Source organism: Orycteropus afer, unplaced genomic scaffold (assembly GCF_000298275.1).
Source record: "Orycteropus afer afer isolate SDZICR_OR568_19922 unplaced genomic scaffold, OryAfe1.0 scaffold00030, whole genome shotgun sequence".
Lineage (NCBI taxonomy): Eukaryota > Metazoa > Chordata > Mammalia > Tubulidentata > Orycteropodidae > Orycteropus > Orycteropus afer.
Genome location: NW_006921617.1, coordinates 12,603,528 through 12,630,514, shown reverse-complemented (window position 1 = coordinate 12,630,514; position 26,987 = coordinate 12,603,528). Strand labels below are relative to the sequence as shown.

The 26,987-nt window shown below is 35.0% G+C and overlaps 1 protein-coding gene across 1 annotated transcript in view; it reads left to right on the top strand.

Annotated features, from left to right (window-relative positions):
• MIB1 (MIB E3 ubiquitin protein ligase 1) overlaps nucleotides 1–26,987 on the top strand; it is a 234,167-nt gene that overhangs the window by 154,844 nt on the left and 52,336 nt on the right. Inside the window, exons 11-12 of the mRNA XM_007935594.2 lie at nucleotides 5,664–5,861; nucleotides 8,962–9,113. Coding sequence (XP_007933785.1) covers nucleotides 5,664–5,861; nucleotides 8,962–9,113 — 350 coding nt within the window. The remainder of the gene's footprint in view (nucleotides 1–5,663; nucleotides 5,862–8,961; nucleotides 9,114–26,987) is intronic.

The following is a 26,987-nucleotide window of genomic DNA, read 5'->3' as shown; positions in this document are numbered from 1 at the left end:
ATTAAAAAGACAGAAATGTAAGAAAAGACCATAATGGGTGTCAGAAGAGACTCTGAAAGTTGTCCTTGAATGGAGAGTAGCTAAAGCAAATGGAGGAAATGATAAGATAAAAGAGCTGAACAGAAGATTTTAAAGAGCAGCTTGAGAAGACAATTATTTTAATGGAATGTGCAAAGATCTGGAGTTAGAAAACCTAAAAGGAAGAATATGCTTAGCATTTCTTAAGCTGAAAGAACCGAAGAAAAAATTCAAGGCTTGAGTTGTAATATTGAAAGATTCCATGGGCAATATGTTGAGTGATGTAAGAAACATCAAAAGAAGATGGTAGGAATACACAGAGTCACTATACCAAAAAGAATTGGTAGATGTTCATCCATTTAAGGAGGTGGCATATGATCAAGAATCAGTGGTATTGAAGGAAGAAGTTGAAGCTGCATTGAAGGAATTGGCATAAAACAAGGCTCCAGGAATTGACAGAATACCCATTGAGATGTTTCAACAAATTGATGCCACACTGGAGGCACTCACTTGTCTGTGCCAAGAAGTTTGGAAGACAGCTACCTGGCCAACTGACTGGAGGAGATCCATATTTGTACCCATTCCAAAGAGAGGTGGTCCCACAGTCTGTGGAAATTATTGAACAATATCATTAATAACACACACAAGTAAAATCTTGCAGAAGATAATTCAAAAATGGTTACAGCAGTATATTGACAGGGGACTTACAGAAATGCAAGCTGGTTTCAGAAGAGGGCATGGAATGAGGGATATCATTGCTAATGTCAGATGGATCTTGGCTGAAAGCCAAGAATACCAGAAAGATGTTTATTTGTGTTTTATTGACTGTGCAAAAGCATTCGATTGTTTGGATCATAACAAATGGATAACATTGAGAATAATAAGAATTCCAAAACAATTGAGCGTGCTCATGAGGAACTTGTACAAAGACCAGGAGGCTGTCATTCAAACAGAACAAGGGGGCATACTGTGTGGTTTAAAATGAAGAAGGAAGTTTGCGATTGTTGTATCATTTCACCATACTTACTCAGTCTGTATGCTGAGCAGATAATCCGAGAAGCTGGATTCTGTGTAGAAGAACGAGGCATCAGGATTGGAGGAATACTCATTAACAACTTGCGATATGCAGACAGCACAACTTTGTTTGCTGAAAGTGAGGATGACTTGAAGCACTTACTGATGAAGATTACAGATCACAGTCTGCGGTATGGATTACATCTCAACATAAAATGAAAATCTTCACAACTGGACCAATAAGCAGCATCACAATTGAAGTTGTCCAAGATTTTATCTTACTTGGTTCCACAATCAATACCAGTGGAAACAGCAGTCAAGACATCAGATGATGTGTTGCACAGGGCAAATCTACAGAAGACCTTTTTCAAGTACTGAAGAGCAGAGATGTGTCTTTGAAGACTAATGTGCGCCTAACTCAAGCCATGGTATTTTGAATCGCCTCATATGCATGTGAGAGCTGGACAATGAATAAGGAAGACTGAAGAAGAGTTGATCCTTTTGAGTTGTGGTGTTGGCGAAGAATACTGAAGATACCATGGACTGCCAAAAGAGCTAACAAATCTATCCTGGAAGAAGTGAAACTGGAATGTCTTTGGAAGTGATAATGGCCAAACTTTATGTCACTTACTTTGGTTATGTTGTTGGAAGGGACCATTCCTTCAAGAAGGATATCATGCTTGGTAAAGTTGAGGGTCAACGAAAAAGAAGAAGGCCATCAATGAGATGGATTGACAGTGGCTGCAACGATGGGCTCAGGTGTAGCAAGAATTGTGAGGCTGGCACAGGACTGGGCAGTGTTTTGTTCTGCTGTACCTAGGGTGGCTGTGAGTCAGAGTTGAGTTGATGGCACCTAACAAGAACAAGTAGAGTAATAGAAGGAGAGAGAAGTTAATTTTGTGACAAGAGAGGCTTTATAAGAGAGGGGATACCTGAGCTGCTTCAAATGACATCTAGTTCTGATGCCAGCAGGGTGATGGAAGAGAAATTTTAAGTCTAGGGTGTAGTATATGAAAATATAGGGGGTCAAATAAGTTCATATTGTTGGAACTTCAAATGTCAGGGGACTGTGGTGGTGAGGCTGGTATGGTCTATGCAACTAGGCCCTGAATATGTTTTTTTTAGTATATAGTAGAGAGACTTTAAAGAGTTTTAAGCAAATTTTATGTTTTACAGAGATAATTCTTTGTTTGGTGTGAAGAATAGATTAGGATAAGAATAAAGGGAAGCAGCGAGGGCTATATCAACAGTCCAGGTGAGTGAGAATGAAGGTCTGAATTAATTAGTGGGAAAGTTGGAGAAGAGGGAATAGATTTAAGCCTAAATTAATAAGTATAAGAATAGAATTTGTTTCTTGCATGTAGGAGTTCAGGGAGTAGATGAGCACATGACTTAGAGATTTTGTTGGCTCCATCATCCATAAACTAAGAGAAAAATGGATCAACAACAGATTTTGGAGAGTTGAGGAGAGAAAGGTAGAAGAAAGTAGAAATAATGGAGATCAATTTTAGATTTAATTTGTGGTCCCTTCAGAAATATGTTCAAGTCAACTATAATGTTGTCCCTTAAAATCTCATTTGGTACCAGTATTAAACCAAACTCATTGCCATCGAGTCAGTCTTGACTCATAGCGACCCCTCCTTGGGTTTCCAAGGTGAAATCACTATAGAAGTAGATTGCCCAACCTTCCTTCCAAGGAGTGGCTGGTGGGTTTGAACCAGTATTAGAGACAGAGTGTTGTTGTTGTTGTTGTTATGTGCCGTTGAGTCAGCCCCGACTCATAGCGACCCCTCCTTGGGTTTCCGAGGCAGTATCACTACGGAAGTAGGATTGCCCAGCCTTCCTTCCGAGGAGTGGCTGGTGGGTTTGAACCGCCAGCCGTCTGGTTAGCAGGCAAGTGTCTTAGCCACTATGCTACCAGAACTCCCTGAGAGACAGATTAATGAGACAGATTAATGGGCTGTATGTTTAAGGTTTATTTTATTTGGAGTACTTAAGATGGATTCCGAAAAAAGCAACAAAACAAAACAACTATAAATTTAAGCTTTATGGAGCTGATTTTTTTATTTAGAAGAGAAACCTGGAAATAAATGTCATTTTGTAGTGTGTGTGTGTGTATTTTTCATAATCTTTAAATTTTATATATTGCCTTTTGACATACATATGTATCAGTTTTTTTCATTTTTCCATTATTTGTTTTTAGATAAATTGTTGGAGACCCGCATGAAAGTAGTGGTTTTCTGACAACTATAAATACATAGTACATTTCGCAGATGATTCAGTGAGTGTTATTGGATTGATGTTCCCCTTTCTCATGAAAAGAGAACCACATGATAGACTTGAAAACTATACCAGAAAAAAATACAGATTGTAGGTTAGGAATATCTTCCCTAACTCTAAGTTGCTGAAATACTGAAATGTATTACTAGAAAGGTTAATGAATACATGCCTACACATACTCATACTCACACACTTAAAATGCTGCTCAGAGGCTCAAGAGTTAAATAATCTTTTGTGTGTGTGTGTGGTTTTTTTTTTTTTTGGCCTATTCCCTTATACTCAGGACTGACGGGTAACAGAAATGGCTAGCTGGAAATAATATTGGTGAGATAGAAGTACTCCTGAGTTGTGTTTTTCTACCTTTCAAGAATGATTGTAAAATTGTTGTGGTTTCCTGTATTAGTAGTTTTGCCTTTAATATTTGAGAAAATATACAAAGACCAAAAATACCTTTGAATTCAGTAACTTCTTTGAATGAACTGTATGCTTGTATGTTTTAAAAGTGCCTAATTTTAACAATAGTTAATTTGTTTTATCTTTGAGAAGTAGTTCCTAGTGTCACACTGGTTAAGCACTTGCGTGCTGACTTTCTGACCCTAAAGGAAAGGTTCAAAACCTGTTCTGTAGGGTCATTATGAGTCAGCATTGACTCTACAGCAGTGGTTTTTTTTTTTTTTTTTTTTTTTAATTGTGTGGAGAAGGACTGCTGGTGGCGCAGTGGTTAGGTGCTTGGCTGCTTGAAACAAAGGTTGGTGGTTCAGCTGCACCAGCTGCTGCATGGGAGAAAGATACAGCAATCTACTTACATAAATATTACAGCCTTGGGAACCCTAAGGGATGATGGCAACAGGCTTTTTGTTTTTATTGTGAATTTTTCAAACCTCTTGCAAGAACTAGATAGCCCACTGGAATCTCGAGCTATAGATTAGGAACCATTTCTCTGTAGAAAGTTTTAGAATATGTCTACTTCTGGGGGTCAAAATTTGGGCTTTAGTATTAAAGTGAAGACCAACCCAACAATCCATTGCTTTTTGAGTCCATTGCAACTCATAGTGACCCTAGTAGAGAGTATCACTGCCCCATGCTGTTCCAAGGCTGTAAGTCTTTACAGAAGCAGACTGCCACATCTCTCTCCCATGGAGAAACTGGTGGGTTTGAACCAATGACCTTGTGGTTAGCAGCTGACACTTAAACACTGCATCACCTGGGCTCTTTAAAATACAGTACCCTATAGTACAATTCTCCATTTGCATCTGGCAAGGCAGTGTAAGTTTTTTTTTATTTACAGTGTTTATTCTCCCTGATAAGGAGCTCTGGTGGTGTAGTGCCTAAGGCATTTGGCTGCTGACAGGAAGCCTGGCAGTTCAAACCCACCAGCTGCTCCGAGGGAGGAAGACTGCGCAATCTGCTTCTGTAAAGATTTACTGACTCGGAAACCTTTAGGGTCACTTTCAGTTGGAATTGACTCATTGGCAATGAGTTTTTTTTTGTTTGTTTGTTTTTATTCTCTCTGAGGCTTTTGTTGTTGTTGTTGTTGTTATGTGCCATCAAGTTGGACCACTCATAAGGACCCTTCCTTCAGTTTCCGAGGCAGCGTCACTACAGAAGTAGATTGCCCAACATTCCTTCTTACTGCATTAAAAACATTAAAAAATTTAAGCTATTGAGTCTTTCTTGCCCTCATCCTTTTGGAAACATGCCTCTTAAAGAAGGTGAATCCTATTGGAGTCCTCTGAGATAGTTTTGGAATTCTGGATGTACAGAATTACATTGGCTCTTGCTGTGTTTTTATATTTTAGAGTGTTATTTATTATTTTTTTTTCTATTTTTGAATATATAGAAAAATATATGCTTACCATGTAGAGATAACCAGTGCTAACATGTTGATATATATTTTTCTTTAATTCTGATTGAGATCATACTGTTTGGCATCCATACATTTTTAACCATTCAACTAATGTTAGAGTTTATTTTATACCATTAAAAGGTATGTACATTTTTTTAAATAGTAAGAAAATATTTATATAAATGTATCATAATTATTTAACAATTTTCCTAATGTTAGCTTACCATCATGACTAATAAATCATGAATAATGAAGGATGAGGCCATTCGTTACAAGTATTGGTCTAATATGTGTGTGATATAATATATTGATCTAGATTCATCATATATCTATGGAGTTCATCACTGTTCACATCAGTTTCTAGTTATTTTAGTTAGTTCCATTCTATGTTTCCTTTTCTTAAATTAGTGTGGTTCTTGGTATATATATCTTCAAGCTTTTAGAAATTAAAATTATTTTTCTTTCTAAGATATTCACTAATTTGGATTTAAATGCTAATATTTAGGATAAAGATGGAGATAGAGCAGTTCACCATGCAGCTTTTGGAGATGAAGGTGCTGTTATAGAAGTACTGCACCGAGGCAGTGCTGATTTGAATGCTCGGAATAAGCGCAGGCAGACTCCACTTCATATTGCTGTCAATAAAGGCCATCTTCAAGTTGTGAAGACTTTATTGGACTTTGGCTGTCATCCCAGTCTCCAGGTAAAACCTTTAGGGAAATGTATTCTGTAGATATTGCTAGGAACCTATTAAGGGGAAACCCTATATAATGCTGTGGTAAGCATTCCTTTGTTATTAGTTCTTTTTTATATAATCAGTGATGATAAATGATACCAGAGATATAGAATGTAATTAAATTAGAAGATATTCTTTCTTAGAAACGCTTTTGAATAGAAAGTGTCAGTAGATCAATTTAGACGGAGTGTGAGAGGGGATGCTTCCTTGCAACAATGTCAGCTTTTGAATTGATTAAACTTTTTTTTTTTTGTCATGACATTGAACTTTAGGAGCTTAAAAAAGTGTAATGGGCTATATCTCATAATAATTACTTCATCATGATCTGCTTTTAAATGTGGCTTAATTTATGCTGAGGTCCCTGGGTGGCACACATTGTTTGCATTTGGCTCCTTTCTAAAGGTTGATGTTTTGAACCCACCCAGTGTCACTGTGGAAGAAAGCCTTGGTGATCCACTTCTGTAAAGATTAAAAAAAAAAAAAAAAAAAAAAAAAACCCACTGTCATCAACTTGATTCTGACTCATAGTGACCCCCATTGGGTTTCCAAGGCTGTAAATCTTTATGAAAATAGATTGCCTCGTGTTCCTCCCATGGAGTGGCTAGTGGGTTTGAACTGCCTACCTTCTTGTTGGTGGCCCAATGCCTTAACCACAACACCACCAGCCAAGAAAGCCCCATGGGGCAATTCTACTCTGTAACACATGAAGTTGCCATGAGTCAGAATCTATTTGACAGTGATTTAATTTAAGTCTTGGTCTACTCATTAGTCTATGAAAATTTTCTGTTTTGGAAAATATATAGAATTTTAGTGTTTTTAACCTTGTTGTTGTTAAGGAACACTGAATTGATTTTGACTCATAGTGACCTCTGGGACAGAAAGGAATAGCCCCATAGGGCTCTCTTGGCTGTGATCTTAACAGAAGCACATTGCCAGGTCTTTCTCCTGTAGAGCTGCTGGGTGGGTTTGAACTACTATTCTTTTGTTGCACAGCCAAGCACTTAACTCTTTGTGCCACCAGAGTTCCTTTGTTTTATAGTAAGTAGTACCTTATTTTTGAAGCAAGGGTCACCTAAGAAATGGTATTCACATCAAAGTCTTAGTAGCCAGTTGAAGTAAATTATACATAAAAGTATAAGTTGTTTTCATTATTTACTTAGTTTGATTACTGAACAACCTCTCTTTTGTGTTCCTGTCAAATTAAAATTTGGTATGAATAATTTCATAGCAAAATATGCACATGAACATAATTTTGCAGCCTTTAGGTCCTCCTCTTAGTCTGTCAATCTTAACAGGCTAAGATTTAAGTCTGTTCAGTTGTAACAGAATATACTTGCAATAGCATATTATTTTAGCATAAAAATGGCCCTTGAAATACTGTTTGAATTTGTGAAAAATAAGCTGGAAAGTCAATAATGATTTAAAAAACAAAAATTTTTTGGGTCTTAAGCTGCTTGTACGTTAAATAATTCATAGCAGCTGTGAATGGATTGTTGTATTGGATAGATCTTTGAGAAATAATGAAGAAGGAAGAGCTGTAGTAGTGGCAGTGTTTTGAGAAGAACTGAAAGTACTGTTCACATACATGTGTTTATTAGAGACAAATAAGTCTGAGCTACAGCCATTTGGTACTGACAAAGTCTAGAGTGTGGCCTTAGAACTGGGTGGCAGATTTGGAGGATGCGGCAGGGACTGGGGTTTTAATCTATTGAAGGAGACGGAATTTATTCCTATTGACTTTCTTTTTCTGAAATGGGAAGCAAAGCCATCTGTTGCGAGTGTGAGTGAGGGATGGGAAGTTGAGAAAGGAGAATTGAGAAAAGTGATGAAGGTTTGCAACAGCCACTGTAGAGACTAGAAGGCAGAACACATCTGGGACTTATTAGAAAGATATCCTAACCATGTTAAGGCGACTTCAAATTGAAGATTAAATGTTTAGTGTCACCAGGAAGAGGAGACATAAGGTGGTTGGTTGGATTGAATTTAGATTAGAGTAGGGGTATCATATGTAGGTAGGTGAATATATTGCCTAGAATTGACAGACTTTTTCTGTAAAGGGACAGATAATAAATATTTTAGCCTTTGGTGGGCCATACGATCTTCATCACGAGTAATATTGTGGAATGAAAATGTTGTTGTTATGTGCCGTCGAATCGGACCCGACTCTCTGATCCAGTATACTTTATTTGTGAAAACAGGTGATAGGGTCAGTTTGGCCCAATGGTTTGCCAGTCCTGGTATATGCAGTAGAGTAAGTTATATGTGACTTTATTGAGATTAGCATTTATGAACCTAATACATGAATGAAGTCTACATTACCAATTTACTCTCAGATAACTGATAATGAATAACCATTTACTGCTAAATGAATAGATTAATGAAAAGTAGTCAGCTTGAAAAGGTAAACTGAGATGACTAAATTTTCATTCACATTTGTTTCCAGTTTGAGCTAACTAACCTCTTTCCTGTACTTTGGAAACACTTAGATTAGTGGGTTCTCTTCCATGACTACACAATCTAGTCACCTGGGGAGCTTTGAAAACTACTGATGCCCGGTTCTCTCCCCCAGAGATTCTGCTTTAAATGGTCTAGTATGTGACCTGGGCATCAGGACTTTATGAGCTCCCCACCTTATTGTAAAGTGTAATCAAGGTTAAGAACTGTTGACTTAATTTGTTGTTAGGGGGCCTGAGACTGGTGTAGGTTTATTTGGAATTTCAGGGTCCCACAAATGATGATTGAAATATGTTTATCAGACTGTTGTAGACTCAGTTTTTTAAGGCAGCTTTTTCACCTCATTAATTTGTGTTACTAGGGGAATTATATTTGAAAGTATGTAACTTCTTTGATTTTGTTTTTCCTTTTCTTTATAAAGTTACAGCATGTTTATTGTGTTTTCCACTTAGATTGAAAATGACTTTGTAGTATGTTTTGATCTATTATTCATGGTTGTTAGATATGACCTCTGTTTTCTTTATTTACTAGTCCGGTATATTAATATTGATGTTATACATGGTGATTGTTTAAAGAACTAATGAAAGTTTCTTTACACTTGGGGGGGGGGAAGGATTCTGAAGGTGATACCCCTCTTCATGATGCAATAAGTAAGAAACGTGATGATATCCTGGCAGTTCTTCTGGAAGCTGGAGCAGATGTTACCATCACAAACAATAATGGATTTAATGCTCTACACCATGCTGCGCTCAGAGGAAATCCCAGGTAAATATGTTACTTTTTACTATCTTATGTGCAATTAATTTTTTTTTCCTATTTCTGATACTGATGAGAAAATAATTTTGGCTTATTTAAATATTTTAAATCATTTAAAAAGTGCTGAAATTATGTCTTCATTCAGTAGGTTAATTTCTGTATGATGATTTTTTTGGTTATTAAATCAAGTGTTAAATGATTAAAACATTAAATGGAGATACAAAATATCAAGAATGCTGGCTTATATCTAAAGATTTAATTAAAATGCATTCCTTTTTGAGGTTTATATCTTTTTCTTTTTTGTATTTTCTATTTCACCTTTAATTTTGCATTATTTGCGAGGCTGTGTAATATTTTTTTTTTAACAATTTATTTTTAAATTGTGATTTGGGTGTACGTTTATAGAGCAGATTTGTTTTCCATTCAGTAGTTCATACACATTATGTTTTATGACTGATTGCAATCCCCGCAATGTAACAGTCTCTTTCCACTTACCCCCTGTGGTTACTTTTTCTTCGTGTCCATCTTTTCTATGCATTCCTGCCCTCTGAGCTATCTCTCTGTACAAATGCTGCCCTTCTGATTTCTGATGGTTGATTGTTCTAAGGAGTGAACCTATCTAGTGTAATTGTTCACCTCGTAGGCCTGTCTGTTGTTTGGCTGGAAGTTAAGCCACAAGAATGAGTTCCTGGACAAAGGGTGATGAGGGTCCATGGTCTCAGGGTTTACCAGTCTCTGTCCAACCAGTAAGCTTGGTCTTTTTTATGATTTTGAGTTTTCTACATTTTTTTTCCCACTTTATCTAGGATCTCCTATTTTGATCCCTTTCTGAGTGATTGTCAGTGGTAGCCAGTCAACCATCTAGTTCTTCTGGTCTCAGGGTCGTGGAGGCTGATGTTCCCATGGTCCACTAGTCCCTTGGACTAATTGTTTCAAGTGTGATTTTTATTTTCTTCACTCTGCTTTGCTCCGGATGAGAAGAGACCCATAGGTATGTCTTAGGTGGCCACTCGCAAGCTTTTAAGACCCCAGTTGCTGCTCACCAAAGTAGGATGTAGAACAATGTCTTTGTGTAGTATGTTATGCCAATTGAGCTTGATATTCCCCATGACCATGGTCCCAGGCCCTTGCGCCCAGTGATTACTCCTTCAAGGTGTTTGGCTGTGGCTGTGAAGTTACCATAATTTTGTCCTCTGTTTAACAGTTTCTTTTATTTGTTGTTGTTGAGAGTATACGCAGCAGAACATAAACCAATTCACAATTTTTACTTGTCCAATTACGTGACATTAATTATATTCTTCAAGCTGTGCAGCCATTTTTGCTTTACTTTTCTGAATTTTCCTCCACCATTAACATAATTTCATTACCCTCTAACCTTTCAAGTTGCTGTTGCTAGTTTAATCCCATACAGATATTTCTTTACTAATTAAATTAAACTATAGTTTGGTTTAAAGATGTCTTCAAGGGATGTTTTTGATTTAAGCTTTAAATAACTATCTCAGGGCAATAGTTTCAGGTAGAGATTTATATTTCTTCAAGATAATTCTCAGGAAGGCTGTTCTTTAAACCTGTGTCATATGTTCTCGTGATATTTTTTTAAAATCTGCAGCTAAATAACTATTGTTAATATTGTTTTCAGTTTGCTATTGAGTCAATATCTACTCAACAGCTGCCACATGTGTGCACTTTAGAACTACTTCATGGTGTTTTCAGGGCTGGACTTTTGAAAGCACATTTCAGGGCCTGTCTTCTGAGTTGTCTATGGGTGGATTTGAACCCCAACCTTCCAGCTAGTAGTTAAGCACTTAACTGTTTATACCACTCACCTAATTCCTTATTAATAATTCAGTTAATTATATGATCTAGTGTAGATGTTTCCAAACTTAAAAAAAAGAAATTAGTGTCCTTCTGAAATAGTGATTGCTTTTGGAGACTCACTGACTGTATTCATAAAGGGTCTGAGAAGTACCATAAAAGGAAAATGTTTAGATTTACTTAGCCTAGAGATTGCCATTATCATGTTTTGGGAACTACTTTACCTTGAGAAGAATGTAAGGAAATTCTGTATCAAGTGTCTTCTGATTATAGCTGAACCAGTTTAGTTTGGGAAAATGTTCACTTTGAAGTTCATTTTGATAATTTAATCTATCCTGAACTCTTAATCTTTGTTTTCTCATTGCATTTTTATTTCATACACTTCCTTCTAGTTTTTTGCCTTTTTTTAGTTTCTTAGGATCACCACTAGAGGGTGAGCACAGAAAACAAGGAATTTTATTATTGTTAGTGCCCATACAATAAATATATAATGTAGGATGAAAGCAATGACCATATTTTAGATCATGTCTGGATATGTGTTTTTAAATTTACAGATATTTGAACAACATGATAGTTTGGCATTGTGAAGGAGAAAAATAATATTGTTCCCTTTCCATCAAATAAAAGATGATGATGATAGCAATTATCACATGCCACATCTATAGTAAGTGCTTTAACTCATTTAGTACTTACAACAACCTTTTTAGATATGTGAATATCCTCATTTTATAGATGAAGAATATGAGGCTTTGAAAGAGATTAATTAGCTTAACCAAAATCACCTAGCTGATTAGTGATAGCAAACTCAACCCTCTGCCATTGAGTTGATTTCAACTCATAGTGAACCTGTAGGACAGAGGAGGAATGCCCAGTTTCCAAGGCTGCAAATATTTCTGGAAGCCGACTGCCTCATCTTTCTCCATTGGAGCAGTTTAGTGGGTTTGAACTGCCAACCTTTTGTTTATCAGCTTACTGCCTTAACTGCTTTGCCACCATAGCTTCTTGATCAGTGGTGCACCTGGGATTTAAATAGTCTTTACTTTAGAACCTGAGCTCTTACCTGCTCTACATTACTTTTTCTTGTGTTAGAGGCTACATGTAAGATAATGCTGAAACACATAGACTGTGAACAATTTAAACTAAGAATATATCAGTATTTTGTCCCCCTTGCTACCTTATTGTTTAGGCTTAGAATCTTGAGTTATCTTTGACTGCTTTATCACTTATTCCCAACTTCCAGTTTTAAAAATCTGTTTATCTGTCTTCCCAGTCCTTTCCATTCTATTTCCATTGTTGCTGTCATAATTAAGTGTTCAGCACTTTCACCTAGATTATTATAGTATCTTTCTAATTTTTCTATCTGCTTGCAGCCTTATCACTGATTCAGTTGTCATACAATTACCAAAACTATCATTCTGGAGGTATAGATCTAATAACTTCTCTCTCCTTTTCTTAAATCTTCATTTGCTTGCTATTATACATAGAATAAAATCTATATACCTTGGTGTGACATTCCAACCCATTTCTGGTGTGTCTTGTGTCTGTCTTTTAACATTGTCTCCCACTAAATAAAATCCCTCTGCCCACTCCACTTTTCAGCTATGTTATAATACTTTCCTTTCCTAAAATAATATTCTTTGTTTTTTTTCTTTGATTTAGTTAAGCATTGTTTCATCAAATTCCCTATCCTTATCTTTAGCTTAACCATCTTTCCTCTAGGTAATCCTAGATCACATAATTGAAATTATTTTTCATTTGCCTATACTTAATTGTTTGTTGTGTTTATTATATTGTATTTATAATCTGTTGTGTACTTCTCTGGGTCTTTCTGCTAAAGCTGTGAGCTCTCTATATCCTATTTAGGAGTTCATATAGAGCAATTACTTGAGACTAGAATCATCAAAAAGAAATTGGGTTATAATATTAAATCATAAAATTTAAGATAGACTGAAAATTGAAGTTAAGAAACTTTTAAATAACTTAAAATATTTTGCATTGTTTCATTTTTATTGGGAATATACATAGTGTGTTCTGTAATGGTAGGCCTGTGCAAGGGGAAGATTTGCTTCTGTTTCTTCAATTCATGCATAAATCTTGAAGATTTATGACAGGACTCCTCCAGCCAGATAACTGGTGGCAGGTAAGAGAAAAGAAAGGAGAGACACTTTTATATATAACAAAGTAATGCTTCAATTAAGGCTTAACTTCTTTATTCTTACTTTCTTAAAACATTTTATGTGATTGTGACTGTAGATTGCCAGATAGAGTGTGATTTTAATTGGACACTGAAGAGTATCTGAAGGTGACACTACTTAATGTATCACCTGATAGTTTAACATTGTGAAGGAGACAAAATAGTAATTTAATTCCAAGTTAGGTTATTTTGAATTCTTTTTTCATTTCACGTTTCTTCTTGTTAAAGTTGGCTTTTCTTTTTCCTGCTGATCAGTGCTATCAAAAGAGAGAAGAACCATTTTTTTATACTCAGAATTAAAAAAGAAAAGGAACACTTGAACTACTACTTTAAAAAAAAAAAACAGGTATTATTTTGGTACCTGATAAACTTACTGTTTTCAGATAAAATATCAAGTATGATTTGTATACTAACACTTTCCCCTTTGTTATAAGCATTTTATAATTTTTATGTGACTTAATGAACCTGGAGGAGCTCTGGTGGCATAATGCCTAAGGCATTTGAATGCTAAGCAGAAGCCTGGCAATTCAAACCCACCAGCCACTCCTCGGAAGGAAGATTGGACAGTCTACTTCCATAGTGATCCTGCTTTGGAAACCCAAGGAGGGGTTTCTGTGAGTCGAATTTGACTCAACGACAGTGAGTTTGGTTTCTTAATGAGTCTGTTACCTTGAGTTGTAATGCTTTAATCTTTGTGATTTTTGTTTTATGGTACCAATATACTTCTTTAAATGTATTTGGCTTAAATGTTAAACTTCATATATAGCCGTTTTATTTGCAATTAACTGTGTTTTAGTAAGTATAATTCTTAGCTATTTTTGAGGTCTTTTTTTGTTTTATTGGAATGAATATACTTGTTTCTACAATAAATTGTTTGCATCTTTGTGAGTATAAATCTAATACCAGCAAAAGTGTTTACTTATTATTTTCATTTATTGGTTAGTAATATTGATAAGTTTCCAAAATTTGCATGTACCCATGTATACATGGAGTGTTTAACTGCCATACTGTTTCCTACCTTGGGTTTTACTTAGCAGTAATAATTTTTCAGCTATAAGTCACTAACACAGCAGTTAATAATTATTAAGTGTGCTTTTCTTTTTTTAAAAAGTTACTTTTTGTCTTCAAAAATATGTCTACATGTCTTAGTACCTTGGTCATGCTTTATAAAGTTTGGAGCATTTTAGAATAGCAGTTAAAATACATTTTAGCATAGGTTAGCTTTTTTTAAAAAAAATTTAACCAAGCATAATACTGTTTGTGTATTGTGATCTTTGATATTTATAAGAATGTTTTCCACTAGAGTTTAGCCATATGTATTTTCTTTTTGTAAAAAAGTCAAATTTCAGATTTAAATAAAGAGCAGAGATTAATTCTGCTCTTTAAAATGAAAAACTAAATTTATTTGGATCAGTATTAATCAGTACATTACTTAAGTTCTGCATTTTTAGTGCTTTTAAGTTTTTAGAGCTCCCTCACAGAAATGAAAATAGATTAGTCAGCAGTATTCTCTGCAGAGCTGGGAAGACAATTGATAAGTGTTTTGGGGATACTCATAACATTATTGTAGTTATTTTATATAGTGGAATTTTAAATATTTTCTTTAATATAAACTGAATATGAAAAGTAGTAAAAATTGAATGAGCGTCATGATGTGATAAGCTTATCGTGTTTTCAGGCTAGCACTGAGGTAACTTCACAGGTGCTTCTTATTCCCACAAAGACGTATACTAAATCTTACTGGTTTTCCCTCCAGATAATGACACCTTTATTTCATTTTTAATTTCTAAAATATAGTCTTGTAAGTGAGTCTGTTGACTATAGGAAGATTTGATTATCTGGACTGTATCTTGGTTTTTAAAGTTTTTCTTCTCCTATAACTTTGACCTTGCTGAGTGCTATATGTGAAAAATAGCTGAGAGTCTATTAAATGATAGTGTAGAATATGTTCATTTCTCTAATATGTATTTCTATTCTCAAACACTCTTTACCTGGTAATAAGTAAATTTATTTAATATGACTGACTGAGATGTATATATGAGCAAGGAGACCTATTAATTTGATGCATTGATAAGATTTATTTACATGTACTCCTTTGACCACATTTTTTTATGGGATGATTTTCACTGTGAAATTAGAGGCATGGTCAGAAATTGAGGCTTGGGCAAACATCTGAGTACTGTTTGCCTTCAGCAGTTTTCATTAATTTCTCAAAGTTTTTGATTTATTAAATAAAGAACATTAAATTATCTATAGTTTTACTGCAGTCAGTAAGAAAATTAGATGGATGTTGCATCACTAGTCATTTTCTCCTTCAGTAATTTCTCTCCCTGAGGGAGTCTTGTGTGTATACTTTTTGTGAAGGACAGAGGATGGAATGAGTAAGTAAAGTCATATAATGTTACTGTTAGAGTAGATCTTCATTTTACAACTGAGGAAACATGTTTAGATAGGTGGAACATCTCCAGGATTAAGAAGTAGGGCTGCTTAGCATTGTCTTTCCTTTTTTGAGGTTTAAAAACCTTTGGTTCAAGATGAGAAGAGCTAGATACATTGCTTATGTCTTATCACAAGATGTTCTGCCACTTAAAAATCATCTTTTTTTTCACCTTACCTCCTACTAGTTGCAGGTATAAGAACCAAACTAAACCCATTGCTATCAAGTCGATTCAGACTCATAGCGACCCCCTTTGGGATTCTGAGGCAGTAAATCTTTATGGAAGTAGATTGCCTAGTCTTCTTCCTTCTGTAGAGTGGCTGGTGGGTTTGACCATCAACTTTCTGGTTAGCAGTCAGACTGCCTTAGGCACTGTGCTATCAGAGCTCCTGTTGTTGTTGTTGTTATTTGCTGTCAGTCAGCCCCGACTCATAGCGACCCCTCCTTGGGTTTCCGAGGCAGTATCACTATGGAAGTAGGATTGCCCAACCTTCCTAGATTCAGGTAAATAGTGGTAAAATTTAAAGCTAATCCTATGGAAGGTATTGACCCATCATTTCTAGAGGGTTGTAATAAATATATATATAATGTTGTTATTTTCTTTCATTTAAAATACCCATATTTCTAAGGTGAACCACACTGCAGCATTCCTACTGTTTTCAAGTCACCTTCCTAGATACTTGTTCTTTTGAAGGAAGTTTTTTTTTTTAATGTTTTTAATGAAGCATAGTTTGCATTTCATTACCATTACTTCCCTGAAGGATAAGAAATTTAATACCAAGAGACCATAAATAAGTAAAATTATTTTATTTGAGATTCTTAAGTCATCCACATGTTTTTTATTTTTATAAAGCTTTTTATAAACATCTTTAACTGTTACAACTCTGCCCAAGTAGTATTAGCATAACAAATTATTTTAACCACAAAATCTGGATAAGTTAAATAAGTTGAAACTTGGCATGTGGTTGATACTCATCATTGAAAACGGTGGCTTTCCTGTTGTAATCAATGCATAGCTACAGCTGGTTGAAGGGGACCAAATCCATTGAAGAGGCGATTTGGTTCCATTTTACCAGCTCTAGCAAAGCATTGCAGTGCTGCTACTTGGGGATCCAAAACAGTTAAATACATTTTATTTTAAAAATTATAGTTATGTGCTGTATGGAAAGTGAATTTGCTCTGTAAATCTTCACCCAAATCACAATTAAAAAAGAAAATTACAGTTATGGACCTCCTGAAACTGTTAGAAATTCTTACATCAGTCTTCAGTCATTGAATGCAAACTTTTCTGTTTTGAAGACATTTTTCCTACTGTTTCTTACTATAATTTAGAAATCTTTTCCTTTTAACAAACTGTTTAATGCATTAAAGAATTATTGTATGTTTTTGATTTCATTACCTTTGCTTGATTCCTAAATGTGGACAATAACCTACATCAAAACCAATAACATTTAAAGGAAAAAATAGGCCTTGATATACTTTAGTGTTTACAATTTATCTTTAAGCAGTAAATCAGATTACTTGAGTAGTTAAACTAATATGTCAGGGAAGAATACTTTAGTCACACTTTCCTACCACCACTACTTTTCAATGAGATAGTTGAGAACAAACAGAGGGTGGAAGAATATGAGTGGCCTTAAGGAAGTTCCTCTGCCCTTTGGTTTATAAATAGATTACACATGTGTTCAGTGTATTACATGGACTTGTGTTGAAAGGAACTACCGTGCATGCCAGCTTATTTTCCTTTGGTTTTGCTTTTAGTGTTACTAATCATAGTTTAGTAATTTAACCCTTTAAAAGATCTATTTCCTTGGCTGAATTCTCTGTCATTTTGGGTACAGATGCCTAGCTCTTTCTCATGATCACCTTACTAGGTTGACTTGTAGGGGTCAGCTACCATTTATGAATTTGAGTATAAAAATTCACCATTTGAGTAATACTTTATAAATCAGAACAGTAAATTTTTGTTGTAATATGGTTTCACTCTTGTATTTCAATATGGGGGAGGGATGTCTTCTGAAACATACTTGCATAAAATAAAAGTTTGATAGATTATAATTTGCCTCTATGGTAAGTACTCTGAGTGAAATATAAAGAGTAAAGAAATATTCCTTGCCATTACTGGTTTGAACTGAACTGGAGAAGGTTGACACTAATTCAGGCAATATGCAAACAATTCTTATTTTAAGTATATGCTGTGTTCTGTTGATTGGTAAGTATCATGCTGCTGGTGAAATTAATGTACAAGTCTTTCATTTATTCTTGTAGAAATGAAACAGGTGTTAAGTTGTCTGGACTTAATGCTGAAGATAGCAATAAAACTGGCTTCTGTTTTATTAGTTATATGGGAGCTGTTTAGCAGATCCAGCTGCTCAAGTGTGCTTTTGGATGGCTGTTCAGTTTCGTATACTGGCCATATCAGGGCAAGAAGAGGCCATGGAAAAAAAATAGTGCAGCATTTGATAATGTCAGCATCTGTTATCCCTGTCAGAGAGACAGTTGAAATGTTTGAGTTACACCAGTGTCAGCAGATGCCCAGAGTTTAATATGTACTCAGTTAAAAATGAACAGCTGATCTAAGTGATGGATGTGACATTTTAAAGTGATTGAAAATACTCTTAGGTATGTTAAGTTTAACTTGTAAGCACCAGAATCAGTATAGAACTTTACTTTTTTAAACAAATAGCTTGTCATTTTATTTTCAAAGCATTATATACTCTTAATATTATAGCAAAGAGAGCCTTAGGATGTTTAAAAGTAATTATTAAAAGCTTAGTTTCATGCCTTTGGAATAACTAATACAATTGTTCATTATAAAACATGAGTAGAGTGTTCCCCTTGAGTAGTATTACAGAGGAAGTTCTACTTTTAAGATGCTGTGAATTCACTTTTGCATTTAGGGACATGTAAAGGCAAACTAAACAAATGGAACATGAGGCATTGCCATTTACTTAGTGGATGATCAGAAGGTGTGTTTAAATGGATTAAGCTCTGAACTAATTATTCTTTGGAAATGTAGAATTTTTAAATCATGTACTTTTTAAAAATTTCCAATAAATTTGCAGTGATTTATATGCTCCCATATGCAATAGAGTCTTTCTCTCATTCTTTATAATCTGCTGGTAGATGGAAATAATTTTGACTATTAACTATCTAGTTGTCTTATTAAACACAGATAAAGTAGATCATTGTTAAATTTACAGCCAGTTTTGTTCAACTTCTAACTCAAAAAAAAAAAGTAAATGTTTTTTTACTCAATTTTTGAACATTTCTGAATATTCCATTTGAAATTATACCTTTAGTAAGAAGTGACTAACATACATACATGACTATAGTAAAGCAGATTTCATTGTCTGGTTTTCTTTCTTTGTTATACATTGTAGAAGCTTCACATGGGTCCTGCTTATAAATTGTTTCTAAGAACTTTGTTGTCTTATTCTTTCAGAGTATTTTGATATCTTCAACATGCTATATAAACAGCAGCTCTATCATGTTTGTAATAAATTGAATTATAAATGCACAGTATCAATAAAAGCTGATTATTCTGTGTGTAAATTGGCTTATTAGTTATAATCTGGTTGATTTTATGTGCCCTCTTTAGAAAAGCAAATTCAAAGATAACATAGATTGTACATTAATTTCATTTGAATAGCTGGCAGTCTGTATCAATGTACCCTGTTGATTTATAGGTGTGGGCCAGAAATTTGTCATTTTTCATGCTTAATTCTTGTGTTTTAGTTTATTTTAAGTATTAGCTTAGCATTTAAGTTGGTGGTTGGGTTAAGGACCTGATAAATTTAGAGGACTAGGGTCACTTTTTTTTTCCCCCTGAGAGGTAAAATTTTACTTAAAAGATAGTCTTTTAGAACTATGAGTATGTCTGTGGCTTTCAAAAAAGAAAACCTAAAACAACAAAACTTGTGATTCAGAAATTCTAAACTAGTAAAATATAAATTTATCAAAATATGAAGTTAAAATATCTGTTAAAATGTAATGAGCTTAGCTTTGGTTATAACCTATTTTTCTTAACAAACTGTTCATTCCTACTAATGTGAAATATTTAAATTAAGATGACATTGTTGAGACAGAAAATAGGTCATGTGTTTCCCTTGTTATTTTGTGCCGGTAATAACTGTTTCCCCATCTGTAGTAAAATTTTAATAATGTGAGTACTTAATTAAAAAATATAAAGTGTGGTATATTTTAAATTTAAATGATTTAAAAGTAGTTTCATGATCATTTAAAATCTGCTTCAATAGAAATTCTTTTCCTTAGTGAAATACAAATCTTACGGATATTTAGTTTCGATTTTTAAGCAGTAGGTACATTTTTATGGTGTTAGTATTACAAAAGGTCATTTGTTTGATACTAAGTTAATTTATCATATGAAGGTCCTTCAAGTAGAAAGAAGCAAAGGCTTTCTTTAGCTGCAGTTTAGTTTCCTCTTGGTGGTTTATTGCCTACCAAAAATACATACTTCTTTACATTCCATAGCATTGTATGTTCATATGGGTACATAAAGAAGTATGTACTCTGAGTAGGTATTACTAAGTAGTTAGCTGTAAAAACATGAAGTGTTTTATTTTCCCATTTGTTAGTAAAACATTCAGCTTACTGATGAGAACAATGGTAGGTCATTCACAGAGAGTAATTTATCGAACTAAACTATAACACAGTTACCTGAAGAATGGCATTAATGCTGCTTATGATTTCTTGTTCTTGGTGGATATAGACATTTCTAAAAATTTGACCATTTATTTGTTGAACTTTGTCCTGGTTTGGTTTGTTTTGCAAGAGATTCATAGAATCAGTGGAGTTTTACAGAATGTATTTCAAAAATTGGTAAAATCAGCCTAGTGTTTCTTCATAATCTTCAGCACAAATTTCTTCTTATTTTGTAGTTTGCTTCTAGAGCCTAAAAGTAGATAGCAGTTAATTCAGTGCAGGTTATTTTCACAAACTAGGTATCTTATTCAAAACTTCACCAGTTAACCAATGAATATTCCTCATACTGATCCTAAAGTTGAAAGGGCCGGGAGAAAAACCAGATCTTTTTGGAGTGTGAGTGAACTGAATTTTTAAAGATGGGTGAGGATTTTGTTAAAGGTTTTTTAAGGTCACAGATAAGAACTCATGATCATTTTGAAACTTGTTATTTAAAAAAACAAAACAAAACTTATCATTCCTCTGTCTTTATTAATTTCTTAACAGGAGTTTGCCATTTTATGCTTCTGATTTGGTAAAATAAAAATTAAAATAGACATTATATCTCATTTTTTGGTAATTTCTTTGGACTCTTTGATCTTTTAAATGTAAGGGATAGCTGGTAGAAGAGTCAGCTTTTCACAAAGTCTCACTTAAAAGAAATGAAACTATTTCTTTGAGCACCTGGAACAAGCACATGTTTGTTCATTTATCATGAAAAGAAATGATTATTAGCAGGTAACCTTTACTTATTAAAAGATTAATTTAAAAGAAAACACCAAGGAATTTTCAGAGTGGGGAAAAAAAAGCCACAGGGAAAGTAGAATTTCTGCAGCCTGTGATTAAAAAGCTAGTGCAGCTCACAGAGAGCAAATCAGAATGTAGCAGTTAGATAGCCCAGTACTACAGCAGTTTTCAGCAATGCAGCTTTAGAATTACACCATGCACATTCTAATTTGATTTTTTTGGCTAATTAATAGTAAGCATTAAAAAGTATTTTATGATTGCCATGTTTCTTGGTTGATTAAACCTTGAAATAACTAATGGTTTTTAAAAGATAGCATACTTTGGAAGCAGAATGTGATTTACTAGACATGACAAAATCACCATTTAATTTGAAACAATAAAGACTAAATATTTAATAATGTAAATGACAATAAAAGACTTAGGCAGTTTTGAGATCAAGAGTTATATGGCATGGTATTTGATCAGCATTTCCTTTTTACACTACTTAAGCTCTCTACTTGAACTGTGAGATGAGGCTGTAGCCAGACAGAATTTCATTTTAACAATAAAAATATGTGTCGAGTCACTAATAGGTAAGCATGCAGAGAAAGTCATAGCATCCTTAAAAGTACAGGCCTTGGGTGCTGTTACCTGTGAATTCAGTGTCATGCAGCATTTGCAGTTGGAAGGAAGGTAATGACCTCGAGAGTCACATCCGCAGCAGCCATCTCATCTTGGTGGTTCGTTTACTCTATTCGCTGATTCAGCACTTCTGTTCATGAGCCGAGGGAAGTACGAGTGAGCAGAGAACCTCACCTTTTAAGATAAATTTGAAAAACAAACAAAGTCTACTCTTCCTTCCTCATAACTAATATTATAATAAAATGGAATCAGCGTTGCTCATTTGATTTGGAATGTCATATTACCAGTATCGCACAGATGTGAGTACCTTGTACCTGCTGTACAGAAAGTTAAGCACCCAAGGACGGTTCCACAGTGGACAAAAAAATGAACCTAGCTTATTTTTTAGATGAAATGCTTCAGAAGATGGGGAAAAGTTGCAAAGGAAGTTAATTTTATAATCTAAAAAAGATTTTCCCCGTCCCCCCAAAAACACAGCTTACCCCCCCCCCCCCAAGTAACTATAAACATTCACTCTTGTTTTCTTTTGCCCACCAGAATACATTGGATTCTTCTGACTTCTCAGTAAATATTCTGTATCTTGCTTTCAGATTTTTTTTTGTTTTTTAGTTTCCAGAATTAAATGGTAGATTTGTGTTGAAGCTACCTTTTCATATCCAGAGGTCAAGTCTGCAGGCGAGGTCAGGACTTCCACATGGTCACTACAGAGGCTAATTTAGAGTCTTCCCTCAGTGGCCACAGGCTAAACTGTTACAGCTTTATAGGCAGCTAAGCATTTGAAACATGCACTCCCAGGCAAACAGGCTCTCTTGTGCCTCTCTCTTCCCTGACCATATTTAGTCAACCATAGCAAAAAATAGTCTCTCAGCTGTCGATTGTCGATCCAAAAGCTGAGAAAGCCTCTATCTTGCTTTCTGCCTATTGATTGTTCATCCTGCGGTCCAAACACTGCTCTGCCATTTGTCCTACCCTTTTTTTTTTTTTTTTTTAAAAGTACTGCCAAATAAAGCGGTCTCTCATGTTTCCACTTACATTTCCCAGATTTTCACTGAGCTTGCGCTGGTACTAGGAAAGCCTGATGCGGCTGTCACTATACTTAGAAGCACTGCAGAGCAAAAAAGGACAGAGGAAAAAAATTACCCTGGCTAATAGCAAGACAGTCTTTAGACAGATAAGGAACAAGTAAAATCCCTCTGCTGCCAAAATATATCTTACCACCTCATTTTTCTTTTATTGGTAAATAATATAGATGATGGTATGTTACAGATCTAAAGACTTGACAGGATTCTGTGGGTTTGCCTTTGGAGCTAGTTGTTGTTATATATGCTGTTTTAAATGAATATTATTTGAATGGAAAATATATAGAAATGTTAAGTAGAACATGTATATTGAAGGTGGCAAAATCACTGAGGGAGAAAAGAATACTAGTGTATGCATGAAGTCTTGCAAATACTACTTAAGCTTTTAATTCAATGAAAATTTTAGTCAGTTTTTCATAATGTTTAGTTAAAAAATAGGGAAGTGCTTTTGTGTAATTGTTGTCTTTTATATTGAAACTGAAGGCACATGTAGAAGTATTAAAATGTGTTATAAATTATATCTATTCTGTTTTAAAGTGTTTTTTCCCCTTCTGTATTGCCAAAGTTCTTTAATTTTCTGAAATGTAAAATAGAGGCACAGTCATTTTAGTGATCAGACTGAAATAGTCGTTAACCTATCTCTAACATTGCTACATAATGTATTGTGTGCCTTAATGGAGAAATATATTTGTGGATTTCAACTTCATATTCACAGTAATTTTTAATATTAAACTTTATTATTTTAACCAAGGAGAAGTAATAAAATATCACCTCCAACCAATCTGTGGAGAGATAAGATCTCATAAACTTAAAAGTGATCAAGAAAAATCAGCTGTACCTTTTCTTAATTTAAATATTTTTCTTTTTTTATATATTGATTCCCTTAAGAATCAGGAAAAACCATTATCAGTTTTATAAACTCATTTTCTTACAGGGATGTTTGTCCTTCACATACTTCTTGTCTTTGGCGTTTAATACCTTAGCAGTTTAATGATTTTAGATGTCTGTTTTAAAACAGTGACAGAGGAATCGGTCGGTAGATATTTGGCCATTTTAAAGAGTCATCTTTCTTACATTTGAGATAATTTTACATACAGTGTGATAAGATGACCCATGTCTTAGAGTTTTAAAATACATTAGCTTTTCAGGTTTCTAAAGTACTCCCTCTTTGTCAGTCATTTCCTACTAGTGATTTTTTTTTTTTTTTAAGCAAACACTATATAATGCCCTTTATAAATATGAACTCATTTAATTTTCCCTGACAACCCTATGAGGCAGGATCAGTCTTTTTACATTTTACACATGAGGAAACTGAAGCCTAGAAGTTAAGTAAACTGCTCAAGTCACCAGCCTTTCAGTTTACTATAACCCAAATTTGAACCTAGATAGTTGGGCTTCACTTGGAGCTCTTCACTACAATGCCCATGTTTTTCCTCTGGTTTGTAATAATGAATTGATTAGGGAATTACCACTCTTGGGGATCTATACCAGAAATTTGTATGTTGCTAATGGCCTTGTCTCAGTGTATTCAGAAAGATGATTATTTATTTCATCATTTGTTCTTTCATGAATTCCATTCAACAAACACTGAGCTCCATATTCTAGGTATACAAACCAAAAAAACCATTTTTCTGTTGAGTCGATTCTAACTCGTGGCAGTCCCGTGTGCTGCACAGTAGAACTCTGCGCCATAGGGTTTTCATGGCTGTGACCTTTTGGAAGCAGATCACCAGGCCTTCATCCAGCGTACCTCTGGGTGGGTTCAAACCAACCTTTTAGTTGGTAGCCACAATAAGGATGTAAAGATAAGTAAGATGGGCTTTCTTAGCTTATAATATAGAAGAAGAAATAAGAACTTACTAATCATGTATCGGAAACCCAAGGAGGGGTCGCTATGAGTCGGGTTTGACTCGACGGCACATAACAACAACAACAACAATCATGTAAGTCATAATTTTGACTTTTTCAGGTATGATCAAGTATTCACCTGTACAGCTTTTCTGCAGCCTGTGTTGTCAGTGCATCTCTTCTTCTGTTTGAGCTAAATTCAATGACAGTACCAAATTTGTAGTTAATGAATTTAAGTTTAATTAATTTAAGCTTTTTAATTATAATATCTGCCAACAAAAGAGTACTTGGGAAAATAATTACAACTAACAAGAAAAAAAAGAATTTTAAAGCAAATAATGTCTATTCACTGTGAAAAAATAAGAAGTTCTGGATTGATAAAAGAGAATAAAAGTCATCCATAATCATATCTTAAAGTATTATCATGTATAACATTTTGGTGTATACCCTCCTAGACTTTTTGTCTTCATCAATTCAGATAGGGCTTTGTGTTGAACAAAAATGCTTTCCAACTGTGTAGTAATCTGCTTGTATTTAGCATGCCTAAAATAAAGGTGATGAAGCTACTTGGGATTGGTCACCTTTCTTAGTAAGTTCCTTTATAGACTCTGAACTAACCTGTTTCACCTAATGGTGATCTGAAAGATTTTTCCTTAATTTAGCAAGCATTTATTTGACACATAGTATGTGCTGCAGTGGTATTCTAATGCGTTTTTACACTGAGTTAATACTAACATGTAAGCCTCTGCACTTAAGCTACTGCAGTTTCTCTGAAGAAAGATTGCAGAGCATGTCAGGCCCTAAAACTTGACCCAATGCCATATGAATATGACATACCAATGTAGACAGCTGCTTGTCCCTTCTACTTCTTAGAACTCATTTGTTCATCATTCAGCAAACGTTTGAGTATTACCATGTGCCAAGGATTATCTAGGCACCACTATTACTTGTTCTGGAACTTAATGCTTGTTTGGCACTACTCATAAATGCCTGCTTAACTGGTAGTAAGATCTTACCTTTAAACCATCCATGTTCTTAACCCCTTGGAAAACAACCGAATTGAGAAATAAGAATTTTTGAGCATTAGAGAAAATATTTCTAACTCTCAATATACTGTGCTCCACAGATGGGAATCGGTTGACTTAATAAAATTATTAATTTATTGAGCTAGTAAGTCCCTTATCCCAGCAACTCTGTGGGCAACAGTGTGAAGTTTAAACAACAGTCTCCTCTTCATTAACCAAGGGGTCACAGGGAACAGCCTGCAGCCAGACTTCATGGTTATATTGTACCAGTTCCTAAGATTTCCCCACCTTGTGGAAAGAAAGGAGGTAAGCTACTGATAGCTGCTGTCATTGGTGTGTGGGGGTGAGAGGGCCAAACACTACTCTGCTTGATTTTCCTTTAGCTCACCTTGCAGGCTTGAGGCGCCCATATTATTTGGTTTTGTTTGTTTGTTTTTGAAAGCGTCAGCAATTAACATTAACTAGCACTTGACTGCTAACCAGAAGGCTGGCGGTTCAAACCCACCAGCCACTCCTTGGAAGGAAGGTTGGGCAATCCTACTTCCGTAGTGATACTGCCTTGGAAACCCAAGGAGGGGTCGCTATGAGTCGGGGCCGACTCGACGGCACATAACAACAACAACAACAACAGGTACTTTCTAATTAATGAAAGAGTTAGACATCTACCCCAAATCTCCCATGTAGAATTCCAAATAATTTATATAGATACTTACTGAGAAAGATCAAAGACTGCATTCTTCAGTATGGATTACACGTCAAAGAAAATAAATTCTCACAACTAAGACCAATAAGCAGCAGCATGATAAACAGAGAATATTGAAGTTGTATTTCATTTTACTTGGGTCCACAGTCAGTTCTCATGGGAACAGCAGTCAAGAAATCAAATGGGTTGCACTGGGCAAATCTACTGCAAAAGACTTCTTTGAAGTAAAGATGTCACTTTGAGGACTAAGGCTGTGCCTGATCCAAGCCATGGTGTTTTCAGTCACTTAATATATGTTTGAAAGCTGGACAGTGACTTGGAAAACAGAAGAACTGATGCCTTCAAATCAGGGTGTTGTTAAAGAATATTGATACACTATGGACTGCCAAAAGAATGAACAAGTCTGTCTTGGAAGAAGTACAACTAGAATGCTCCTTAGAAGGGAAGAGGGCAAGACTTTGGCTTACATACTTCAGACATATTATCAGAAAGGACCAGTCCCTGGTAAAGGCTAGCATGCTTGGTAAAGTAGAGGGTCAATGAAAAAAGGGGGAGACTCAATGAGATAGACTGACATGGTGGCTACAACAATGGGCTGAAACAAAACAATGATAATGAGGATGTCAGAACCAAGCAGTATTTCCTTCTGTTGTACAAAGGGTCACTATAAGTTGGAGGTGATTTGGTGGACCTTATAACAGTAACAACAA